General features: G+C 50.8%; 1 protein-coding gene across 4 annotated transcripts in view; it reads right to left on the minus strand.

Annotated features, from left to right (window-relative positions):
* The window catches only part of LOC146073577 (uncharacterized), a 114,860-nt gene that overhangs the window by 68,608 nt on the left and 33,423 nt on the right, over positions 1 to 12,829 (minus strand). For 3 of the 4 annotated variants that reach the window (XM_083180813.1, XM_083180814.1, XM_083180815.1), the window contains exons 9-13: positions 12,301 to 12,398; positions 11,775 to 11,886; positions 11,441 to 11,538; positions 10,735 to 10,846; positions 1,174 to 1,271 (exon numbers count right to left, since the gene is read on the minus strand). In XM_083180813.1, coding sequence (XP_083036939.1) covers positions 1,174 to 1,271; positions 10,735 to 10,846; positions 11,441 to 11,538; positions 11,775 to 11,886; positions 12,301 to 12,398 — 518 coding nt within the window. The remainder of the gene's footprint in view (positions 1 to 1,173; positions 1,272 to 10,734; positions 10,847 to 11,440; positions 11,539 to 11,774; positions 11,887 to 12,300; positions 12,399 to 12,829) is intronic. The other variant, XM_083180816.1, reaches the window with a different exon arrangement.

Raw genomic sequence — 12,829 nt, forward strand, 5'->3', positions numbered from 1 at the left:
CGATGAGTCACGTGCGCATTGTATCGTAGCTTGCGGGTCGCACCGGATCTGTTGGGATGCTTCCGAGCTAGGCAGGCTAGGCTGCGATCCCAAGCAAAAGCACCGCATGTGATAGATCGCATGCAGTACCACCGCCCAGGGAGCTCACAGGTGGCTCAAGGGGACGATCACAAACTTCTCCGAGGGCGGAAGTCGCCCTAATGTATGAAGGCTCCAGTGCCAGGAGCATGGGACAGCACATCGCATTGAACCTGCTGTCAATCACATGCAATTTGGACACTTTCCATGCGACTGACCGCTGCAATCGCACGAGAAGAACCTACATTGTATGTGAATCGCCCCAGTGTATGGGGGCCATAAGAACACATCAGAATATTTATTAGAAAGAACATTTACAATACTGCTGACACCCATGAGACGTGAACAAGTGCTTCTAACATAAACTAATTAGCTAACATATCAATTATAAAATGACAATGTCAATGTAAAGTATCCAATGCTGATAAATTAAAACAGAATAAAATACATCATTCACAATAGGGTCGTCGGCTAAAACAGTTACTAAAAATGTACAAACAGGTCACAATAAATCAGTGTTTAGTTGGATGTGTTGGATGTTTAATTTATTTGAAGGACAAGACTGATCAGGAAAAACTATAATGCTACAGGTTGAGTATCCCGTATCCGGGCATCCCTTATCCGAATTATTCCAAAAACAGTGTTTTTTTTAATAATAATTATTTTTTTTTTTTTACCCCCTAACCCTTTTTTTGTACTTACCCAGTCCCCCGGCGTCCATGCCAGGACTTCAGCATCCTCTCCAGCGGTCCCTGGAGTGCATTGCGCAAGTGTGTGCGCGCGCCGGTGACGTCACCGGCACGCCTGGGAACTCGCACAATGCACTCCTGGGACCGCTGGAGATGCCGGAGACGGTGCTGGAGGCCTGCCGTGGACGCCGGGGGGACAAAGTGGACGCCGAGTGACCATCGGGGCACCACCAGGGGACAGGAAAGTATGTTATTATGTAAGTATGTAATAATTAAATGATTCCAAAATCCGGAAAAATCCCTTATCTGGAATGCTCGTGGTCCTGAGAATTTCGGATAAGGGATACTCAACCTGTATTAAATACTGTAATCCCCATAAAACAACCAGAGGGGATCAATGTGTTACCTTATGATTACCCGGATCAGATGAAGGTGTATCGTCCTTTCTGTTTATTTCTGGTGTTACTAGCACAGGTAATGGTATGTTAGTAGCACAAGCCACGCCTACAATAAAACAGACATAGTAACTGTCAGGAAACAAAAATACAGACACACAGACACACAGACAAACACAAACATACACACTACCACTCAAAAGTTTGGGGTCACCTAAATATTTCCTTATTATTGAAGGAAAAGCAATGAAGATAACTTTAAATTAATCAGAAATACACTCTATACATTGTTAATTTGGTAAGTGATTATGCTTCCAGCATCCATCACTCCAGTGTTCTAACGGTACATTGTGTTTGCTAATCACGTTAGAAGACTAATGGATTATTAGAAAACCCTTTAAAAACCCTTGTGCAATTATGTTAGCACAGCTGAAAATGGGTTTGCTCATTAGAGAATTTATAAAACTGGCCTTCCTTTGAGCTAGTGGACTATCTGGAGCATCACATTTGTGGCTTCGATTATACTCTCAAAATGGCCTAAGAAGAGAACTTTCATGTAAAGCTCAACAGTCTATTCTTGTTCTTAGAAATGAAGGCTATTCCATGCGAGAAACGGCCAAGAAACTGAACATTTCCAACAAGGGTGTGTACTACTCCCTTTAGAGAACAGCACAAACAGGCTCTAACCAGAGTAGGAAGAGTGTGAGGCCTCAATGCACAACTGAGCAAGAAGACAAGTACAATAGAGTCTCTAGTTTGAGAAAAAGATGCCTCGCAGGTCCTCAACTGGCTGCTCCATTAAATAATACCCAGAAAACGCCAGTGTCAACATCTATAGTGAAGAGGTGACTCCGGGGTGCTGGCCTTCTAGGCAGAGAAAAAGCCGTATCTGAGACTGGCCAATAAAAGGCAAAGATTAATATGGGCAATAGAACACAGACATTGCACAGATGAAGATTGGAATAGTGTTATGGACAGATGAATGGAAGTCTGAGGTGTTTGGATCACACAGAGGAACATTTGTGAGACGCAGAACAAGGCAACAGATGCTGGAAGATCCTGACGCCACCTGTCAGCATGGTGGAGGTAATGTGAGGGTCTGCGGCTGGTTTGGTGCTGGTATAGTGGGAGATCCTGACGCCACCTGTCAGCATGGTGGAGGTAATGTGATGGTCTGCGTCTGCTTTGGTGCTGGGCAGTGGGAGATCCTGACGCCACCTGTCAGCATGGTGGAGGTAATGTGATGGTCTGCGGCTGCTTTGGTGCTGGTATAGTGGGAGATCCTGAAGCCACCTGTCAGCATGGTGGAGGTAATGTGATGGTCTGCGGCTGCTTTGGTGCTGGTATAGTGGGAGATCCTGACGCCACCTGTCAGCATGGTGGAGGTAATGTGATGGTCTGCGGCTGCTTTGGTGCTGGTATAGTGGGAGATCCTGACGCCCTCTGTCAGCATGGTGGAGGTAATGTGAGGGTCTGCGGCTGCTTTGGTGCTGGTAGAGTGGGAGATCCTGACGCCACCTGTCAGCATGGTGGAGGTAATGTGAGGGTCTGCGGCTGCTTTGGTGCTGGGCAGTGGGAGATCCTGACGCCACCTGTCAGCATGGTGGAGGTAATGTGATGGTCTGCGGCTGCTTTGGTGCTGGTATAGTGGGAGATCCTGACGCCACCTGTCAGCATGGTGGAGGTAATGTGAGGGTCTGCAGCTGCTGTGGTGCTGGGCAGTGGGAGATCCTGACGCCCTCTGTCAGCATGGTGGAGGTAATGTGAGGGTCTGCGGCTGCTTTGGTGCTGGGCAGTGGGAGATCCTGACACCACGGGGGAAATTTACCAATATGAAAAACCTAGTTTTTCGTATTGGTAGTTTCCCTACGACTGCATACGACTGTTTAAGTCGTATGCAAAGTCGTGTTCCGGAGGATCAGTTACAAAGCAGTCATATACGACTGCTTTGTAACCCTCCGATGGTGTAATGATTCGTATTAGCGGCCGTATATACGGCCGCTAATACGAATTATTTCTAGCAGTCTGCACGGATCAGTCAGATCCGTGCAGGCTGCAAGGTGTAAAAAAAAAATAGAAAAAATAAATAAATAAAAAAAAAACCGGCGTGGGGTCCCCCGCACAGCCATAACCAGCACCAGGCTGAAGGAGCCGGGGCCGGTAATTAAAAATCAGGGAACCCGACAAATAGGGGCTCCCCGATTTTTAACAACCAGCCCCAGGCTCCAGGTCCGGGGCTGGTTCCCAAAATACGGGGGACAAAATGACTAGGGGTCCCCCGTATTTCAACAACCAGCCCCAGGCACAACCAGCCGGCAGGCTAATGCCACAGCCGGGGGGAGACTTTTTATGCAAGTCCCCCCGGCCAAAGCATTAACTCTACCGACCAGTCAGCCTGGCCAGGGGCCCTGGGGGAGTGGGGACCCCCCCCTCCAGGACTTACCTGACCAGGCTGAAGCCTGGTGCTGTCCTCGATGCCCCTGGGCGGTGGGCATCTAGCTGATAAATGTAGTAAAAAAAAGATGAACCTATTGTTTTTTACTGTGGCACTACAAGTGCCAGCAAGCCTCCCCAGCAAGCTGGGACTTGGAGAACCACAAGTCCCAGCCTGCTGGGCATTAAAGGGCCCGCTGGCACTTGCAGTTCTATAGTTAAAAAAATAGTGCACAAAACACACTGACACACTTTTAAAATAAAACTTTATTACACACAAAGCCCACACATACTAATACTTACCTATCTTCTTCCCATAGGTCGCCCTGGTCCTGTGTCGGCGTCTTCTGGTCCATGTCGTCTTCTTCCTCCATGTCGGCATCCCTGTCGGCGATGGCATCGGCGTCCGGAGTCCGACGAAATCCATGGAGGAAGCTGTGGAAGGAAACCATACTCACCTGTCCCAGCGCGACGTAGTCCAGGTAAGGGTCTTGGCAAAAAAACAAACCGACACCCGAAACCAGCCGGACACGGAGACGCACGGTGTTTACATCGTGCGGCTCCGCCTCCCGAATGCCGCTATTGGCCGCCTTGCGGCCTAGCGGCCAATCAGGAGCCGCTAGGCCGCAAGGCGGCCAATAGCGGCATTCGGGAGGCGGAGCCGCACGATGTAAACAAACACACGTGCGTCTCCGTGAGTCCGGTCTGGTTTCGGGTGCCGGTTTGTTTTTTTGCAAAGACCCTTACCTGGACTACGTCGCGCTGGGACAGGTGAGTATGGTTTCCTTCCACAGCTCCACATGGATTTCGTCGGATCCGGACGGGGACGCCATCGCCGACAGCGACGTCGACATGAAGGAAGAAGACGACATGGACCAGAAGACGCCGACACAGGACCAGGGCGACCTATGGGAAGAAGATAGGTAAGTATTAGTATGTGTGGGCTTTGTGTGTAATAAAGTTTTATTTTAAAAGTGTGTCAGTGTGTTTTGTGCACTATTTTTTTAACTGTAGAACTGCAAGTGCCAGCGGGCCCTTTAATGCCCAGCAGGCTGGGACTTGTGGTTCTCCAAGTCCCAGCTTGCTGGGGAGGCTTGCTGGCACTTGTAGTGCCACAGTAAAAAACAATAGGTTCATCTTTTTTTTACTACATTTATCAGCTCGATGCCCACCGCCCAGGGGCATCGAGGACAGCACCAGGCTTCAGCCTGGTCAGGTAAGTCCTGGAGGGGGGGGACCCCTTTATTGGGGGGGTCCCCACTCCCCCAGGGCCCCTGGCCAGGCTGACTGGTCGGTAGAGTTAATGCTTTGGCCGGGGGGACTTGCATAAAAAGTCTCCCCCCGGCTGTGGCATTAGCCTGCCGGCTGGTTGTGCCTGGGGCTGGTTCTAGAAATACGGGGGACCCCTAGTCATTTTGTCCCCCGTATTTTGGGAACCAGCCCCGGACCTGGAGCCTGGGGCTGGTTGTTAAAAATCGGGGAGCCCCTATTTGTCAGGTTCCCTGATTTTTAATTACCGGCCCCGGCTCCTTCAGCCTGGTGCTGGTTACAGCTGTGGGGGGGACCCCACGCCGGTTTTTTTTTTTTATTTATTTATTTTTCTATTTTTTAACACTGCAGCCTGCACGGATCTGACTGATCCGTGCAGGCTAAAATGCAAATAGAACAGGAAAATGGTGTTCTATTTTCCTGTCGTATTTGCGTGGGTGTTTAACACCACTAAGCAGCCGTATTATCATATACTATTATTATACGGCTGCTTAGTAAATCAGAAACCACCATTCTTTTGAATGGTGATTTCTGTCATATCCTATCGATGGTGTAGGGCATTCGTATTTGTAACTACAAATACGAATGTTCCATCTTTAGGACTACGAATTGTTGTATTTTTGGGATTGTAAATCCCGAAAATACAAATTCGTAAAAAAAAGGTGTATTTCTCCCTACGAATACACCTTTTTTCTACGAATCCATTTTGGTAAATTTCCCCCCACCTGTCAGCATGGTGGAGGTAATGTGAGGGTCTGCGGCTGCTTTGGTGCTGGGCAGTGGGAGATCCTGACGCCACCTGTCAGCATGGTGGAGGTAATGTGAGGGTCTGCGGCTGCTTTGGTGCTGGGCAGTGGGAGATCCTGACGCCACCTGTCAGCATGGTGGAGGTAATGTGAGGGTCTGCGGCTGCTTTGGTGCTGGGCAGTGGGAGATCCTGACACCACCTGTCAGCATGGTGGAGGTAATGTGAGGGTCTGCGGCTGCTTTGGTGCTGGGCAGTGGGAGATCCTGACGCCACCTGTCAGCATGGTGGAGGTAATGTGAGGGTCTGCGGCTGCTTTGGTGCTGGGCAGTGGGAGATCCTGACGCCACCTGTCAGCATGGTGGAGGTAATGTGAGGGTCTGCGGCTGCTTTGGTGCTGGGCAGTGGGAGATCCTGACGCCCTCTGTCAGCATGGTGGAGGTAATGTGAGGGTCTGCGGCTGCTTTGGTGCTGGTATAGTGGGAGATCCTGACGCCACCTGTCAGCATGGTGGAGGTAATGTGAGGGTCTGCGGCTGCTTTGGTGCTGGGCAGTGGGAGATCCTGACGCCACCTGTCAGCATGGTGGAGGTAATGTGATGGTCTGCGGCTGCTTTGGTGCTGGTATAGTGGGAGATCCTGACGCCCTCTGTCAGCATGGTGGAGGTAATGTGATGGTCTGCGGCTGCTTTGGTGCTGGTATAGTGGAAGATCCTGACGCCACCTGTCAGCATGGTGGAGGTAATGTGAGGGTCTGCGGCTGCTTTGGTGCTGGTATAGTGGGAGATCCTGACGCCACCTGTCAGCATGGTGGAGGTAATGTGATGGTCTGCGGCTGCTTTGGTGCTGGTATAGTGGGAGATCCTGACGCCCTCTGTCAGCATGGTGGAGGTAATGTGATGGTCTGCGGCTGCTTTGGTGCTGGTATAGTGGGAGATCCTGACGCCACCTGTCAGCATGGTGGAGGTAATGTGATGGTCTGCGGCTGCTTTGGTGCTGGTATAGTGGGAGATCCTGACGCCACCTGTCAGCATGGTGGAGGTAATGTGAGGGTCTGCGGCTGCTTTGGTGCTGGGCAGTGGGAGATCCTGACGCCATCTGTCAGCATGGTGGAGGTAATGTGATGGTCTGCGGCTGCTTTGGTGCTGGGCAGTGGGAGATCCTGACGCCACCTGTCAGCATGGTGGAGGTAATGTGAGGGTCTGCAGCTGCTGTGGTGCTGGGCAGTGGGAGATCCTGACGCCCTCTGTCAGCATGGTGGAGGTAATGTGATGGTCTGCGGCTGCTTTGGTGCTGGGCAGTGGGAGATCCTGACGCCACCTGTCAGCATGGTGGAGGTAATGTGAGGGTCTGCGGCTGCTCTGGTGCTGGTATAGTGGGAGATCCTGACGCCACCTGTCAGCATGGTGGAGGTAATGTGATGGTCTGCGGCTGCTCTGGTGCTGGGCAGTGGGAGATCCTGACGCCATCTGTCAGCATGGTGGAGGTAATGTGAGGGTCTGCGGCTGCTTTGGTGCTGGGCAGTGGGAGATCCTGACGCCACCTGTCAGCATGGTGGAGGTAATGTGATGGTCTGCGGCTGCTTTGGTGCTGGGCAGTGGGAGATCCTGACGCCACCTGTCAGCATGGTGGAGGTAATGTGATGGTCTGCGGCTGCTTTGGTGCTGGGCAGTGGGAGATCCTGACGCCACCTGTCAGCATGGTGGAGGTAATGTGATGGTCTGCAGCTGGTTTGGTGCTGGGCAGTGGGAGATCCTGACGCCCTCTGTCAGCATGGTGGAGGTAATGTGATGGTCTGCGGCTGCTTTGGTGCTGGTATAGTGGGAGATCCTGACGCCACCTGTCAGCATGGTGGAGGTAATGTGATGGTCTGCAGCTGGTTTGGTGCTGGGCAGTGGGAGATCCTGACGCCCTCTGTCAGCATGGTGGAGGTAATGTGATGGTCTGCGGCTGCTTTGGTGCTGGTATAGTGGGAGATCCTGACGCCCTCTGTCAGCATGGTGGAGGTAATGTGAGGGTCTGCGGCTGCTTTGGTGCTGGGCAGTGGGAGATCCTGACGCCACCTGTCAGCATGGTGGAGGTAATGTGATGGTCTGCGGCTGCTTTGGTGCTGGTATAGTGGGAGATCCTGACGCCACCTGTCAGCATGGTGGAGGTAATGTGAGGGTCTGCGGCTGCTTTGGTGCTGGGCAGTGGGAGATCCTGACGCCACCTGTCAGCATGGTGGAGGTAATGTGATGGTCTGCGGCTGCTTTGGTGCTGGGCAGTGGGAGATCCTGACGCCACCTGTCAGCATGGTGGAGGTAATGTGATGGTCTGCGGCTGCTTTGGTGCTGGGCAGTGGGAGATCCTGACGCCACCTGTCAGCATGGTGGAGGTAATGTGAGGGTCTGCGGCTGCTTTGGTGCTGGTATAGTGGGAGATCCTGACGCCACCTGTCAGCATGGTGGAGGTAATGTGATGGTCTGCGGCTGCTCTGGTGCTGGGCAGTGGGAGATCCTGACGCCATCTGTCAGCATGGTGGAGGTAATGTGAGGGTCTGCGGCTGCTTTGGTGCTGGGCAGTGGGAGATCCTGACGCCACCTGTCAGCATGGTGGAGGTAATGTGATGGTCTGCGGCTGCTTTGGTGCTGGGCAGTGGGAGATCCTGACGCCACCTGTCAGCATGGTGGAGGTAATGTGATGGTCTGCGGCTGCTTTGGTGCTGGGCAGTGGGAGATCCTGACGCCACCTGTCAGCATGGTGGAGGTAATGTGATGGTCTGCAGCTGGTTTGGTGCTGGGCAGTGGGAGATCCTGACGCCCTCTGTCAGCATGGTGGAGGTAATGTGATGGTCTGCGGCTGCTTTGGTGCTGGTATAGTGGGAGATCCTGACGCCCTCTGTCAGCATGGTGGAGGTAATGTGATGGTCTGCAGCTGGTTTGGTGCTGGGCAGTGGGAGATCCTGACGCCCTCTGTCAGCATGGTGGAGGTAATGTGATGGTCTGCGGCTGCTTTGGTGCTGGTATAGTGGGAGATCCTGACGCCACCTGTCAGCATGGTGGAGGTAATGTGAGGGTCTGCGGCTGCTTTGGTGCTGGGCAGTGGGAGATCCTGACGCCACCTGTCAGCATGGTGGAGGTAATGTGATGGTCTGCAGCTGGTTTGGTGCTGGGCAGTGGGAGATCCTGACGCCCTCTGTCAGCATGGTGGAGGTAATGTGAGGGTCTGCGGCTGCTTTGGTGCTGGTATAGTGGGAGATCCTGACGCCACCTGTCAGCATGGTGGAGGTAATGTGAGGGTCTGCGGCTGCTTTGGTGCTGGGCAGTGGGAGATCCTGACGCCACCTGTCAGCATGGTGGAGGTAATGTGAGGGTCTGCGGCTGCTTTGGTGCTGGGCAGTGGGAGATCCTGACGCCCTCTGTCAGCATGGTGGAGGTAATGTGATGGTCTGCGGCTGCTTTGGTGCTGGGCAGTGGGAGATCCTGACGCCACCTGTCAGCATGGTGGAGGTAATGTGATGGTCTGCAGCTGCTTTGGTGCTGGTATAGTGGGAGATCCTGACGCCACCTGTCAGCATGGTGGAGGTAATGTGAGGGTCTGCGGCTGCTTTGGTGCTGGGCAGTGGGAGATCCTGACGCCCTCTGTCAGCATGGTGGAGGTAATGTGAGGGTCTGCGGCTGCTTTGGTGCTGGGCAGTGGGGGATCCTGACGCCACCTGTCAGCATGGTGGAGGTAATGTGAGGGTCTGCGGCTGCTTTGGTGCTGGGCAGTGGGGGATCCTGACGCCCTCTGTCAGCATGGTGGAGGTAATGTGATGGTCTGCGGCTGCTTTGGTGCTGGTATAGTGGGAGATCCTGACGCCACCTGTCAGCATGGTGGAAGTAATGTGAGGGTCTGCGGCTGCTTTGGTGCTGGGCAGTGGGGGATCCTGACGCCACCTGTCAGCATGGTGGAGGTAATGTGATGGTCTGCGGCTGCTTTGGTGCTGGTATAGTGGGAGATCCTGACGCCACCTGTCAGCATGGTGGAGGTAATGTGATGGTCTGCGGCTGCTTTGGTGCTGGGCAGTGGGAGATCCTGACGCCACCTGTCAGCATGGTGGAGGTAATGTGATGGTCTGCGGCTGCTTTGGTGCTGGTATAGTGGGAGATCCTGACGCCACCTGTCAGCATGGTGGAGGTAATGTGATGGTCTGCGGCTGCTTTGGTGCTGGGCAGTGGGAGATCCTGACGCCCTCTGTCAGCATGGTGGAGGTAATGTGAGGGTCTGCGGCTGCTTTGGTGCTGGGCAGTGGGGGATCCTGACGCCACCTGTCAGCATGGTGGAGGTAATGTGAGGGTCTGCGGCTGCTTTGGTGCTGGGCAGTGGGGGATCCTGACGCCCTCTGTCAGCATGGTGGAGGTAATGTGATGGTCTGCGGCTGCTTTGGTGCTGGTATAGTGGGAGATCCTGACGCCACCTGTCAGCATGGTGGAAGTAATGTGAGGGTCTGCGGCTGCTTTGGTGCTGGGCAGTGGGGGATCCTGACGCCACCTGTCAGCATGGTGGAGGTAATGTGATGGTCTGCGGCTGCTTTGGTGCTGGTATAGTGGGAGATCCTGACGCCACCTGTCAGCATGGTGGAGGTAATGTGAGGGTCTGCGGCTGCTTTGGTGCTAGGCAGTGGGGGATTTGTACAGGGTAATAGGGATTTTGCATAAGGAAGGGCTATCACTCCATTTTGCAATGCTATACCCTGGGGACAGCGTCTGGTTGGAGCCAATTTCCTCCTCCAACAGGACAATGACCCAGTGCACACCTCCCAATGATGCAAGAGCTATTTAGGGAAGAAGCAGGCAGCTGGTATTGTGTCTGTGGCCAGAGCAGTCACCAGATCTCACCCCCATTGAGCTGATGTGGGAGCAGCGTGACCGTATGGTTATTTCTACCCTCACCAATGTCCGGACTGTACGTTCTAGTCATTTTGCAACTCGTTTGATGATTAAAAGTCAGTTTTCATGTAAAACACAAAATTGTCTGGGTGACCCCAATAATCTAAACAACTGTGGTATTTATTAATGTCCATGGCATTTTGGGCAAAGCCGTTTTCAGGACGTTCACCAAATATAAAAAGAGACAAAACAGTGAACAAATAGGTAACGTACCTGAGCTGCCCCTGTCTCCGGTCCCTCCTCCGCCCGGGCCAGGCGCACCAGCTACCACCCATCCCGCAGGAAGTGATGAAAAGGGGATCCGGACCAGGTGAAAGAGCGGCCCCTGGGGAATACGCAACATGTTTAAATCAGTTAAAAAATCCGTTACATATCACATATATATATATATATATATATATATATATATATATATATGTGATGTCACATATAAAGTGACATCACAAATTCCATAGATAAATGTTTGCTATTTGTAAAAATGAAATACATGATTGTAATAACATTTTTATCCAGTGGCTGCTGATAACCAATCTCTGGACCGCGGTTTTCACTCGGTTTTCTAATGTCCGGGGCTTCCCCATAACTCCGCAACCTAAAATTGCCTTGCTACATAGAGGTATATTCAATGGTGCCCGAAGCCTCTGACTCTATACGTTGAGCTGTGTCGATCGCTCCCCATCACAGTATTCAATGCCGTAAAGTATCCAATGCTGATAAATTAAAACTGAATAAAATACGCAATTCACAATAGGGTCGTTGGCTTAAATAGTGGAAAAAAGTCACAATAAATCAGTGTTTAGTTGGATGTGTTGGAGGTTTAATTTATTTGAATAAAAAATCTAATCAGGGAAAAAAAAAACTATAATGCTATGAAATACTGAAATCCCCATAAGACAACCAGAGATGATCAATGTGTTACCTTATTATTACCCGGATCAGATGAAGGTGTATCGTCCTTTCTTCTTATTTCTGGTGTTACTAGTACAGGTAATAGTTTATTAGCAGCACAAGCCACGCCTACAATAAAATAGACATAGTAACTGTCAGGAAGAAAAATATATATATACACACACACACACACTAGTAAGCCCGCTCAAAGAAAAAGCTTTGAAACCCAGTCTGCTACCTTCTGTGTTTTTGCATGTGTGAGAGAAAGAGACGTAGTTTCACCCAACGTAGTATCGCTTCCTGCCCACAGATGGCAGTGTTTGCTAGACACGTGGACACTAGACATATATAAATAGATAACGTACCTGAATTGCTCCTGTCTCCGGTCCCTCCTCCGCTCGGGCCAGGCGCACCAGCTACCGGCCTCACCACCGGAACTGAGGAAGAGGGAATCTGGACCAGGTGAAAGAGCGGCCCCTGGGGGATACACAACATGCTTAAATCAATAAAAAATCCCTAACATATCACGTGTATATATTCACATATAAAGTGACAGAAGATTTACAATACTGCTGACACCCATGAGACGTGAACAAGTGCTTCTAACATAAGCTCATTAGTTCACATATCAATTATAAAATGACAATGTCAATGTAAAGTAACTATCCAATGCTGATAAACTAAAACTGAATAAAATACATTATTCACAATAGGGTCGTTGGCTAAAACAGTTACTAAAAATGTACAAACAGGTCACAATATATCAATGTTTAGTTGGATGTGTTGGAGATTTCATTTAAATTTAATTGAAGGACAGATGTAATCAAAAAACTATAATCCTACAAAATACTGTAATCCCCATAAGACAACCAGAGGCGATCAGTGTGTTACCTTATTATTACCCGGATCAGATGAAGGTGTATCGTCCGTCCGTCTTATTTCTGGTGTTACCAGTACAGGTAATGGTTTATTGGCAGCACAAGCCATGCCTACAATAAAATAGAGATGACATCAATGTATGATTACAAAACGTGAACTGTGAAATCATTGTCAACTCATAAGGGGTCCGATGTATCAAACTTTACATAGAGATAAAATGGAGAGTGATAAACAGCCAGCCAATCAGCTCCTGTCATGGTACAGTCTGGGTTTGAAAAATGACATGTAGGGGCGGATTTTATATCACTTTCCACTTTATCACTTTTTACAGCTTGATACATCCGGCCCAATGGTTTATAAATGCAGACTTCCAAGAACACTATCATCTCCATTGTAAACAAAATCCTGACCAAATGGGTGCGATGATGGTGGGTCGTGTGTAATTGGCTACCGGTAAATTCGGCTTCCAAATACGAATGACTCCGCCATTGGAAAATTAGAGAATACTGCTCTGTTTCAAACACAGCACATGGCGGAGAGA

The sequence above is a fragment of the Crinia signifera genome, chromosome 4 (assembly GCF_055691185.1).
Source record: "Crinia signifera chromosome 4, ASM5569118v1, whole genome shotgun sequence".
Classification (NCBI taxonomy): Eukaryota; Metazoa; Chordata; class Amphibia; order Anura; family Myobatrachidae; genus Crinia; species Crinia signifera.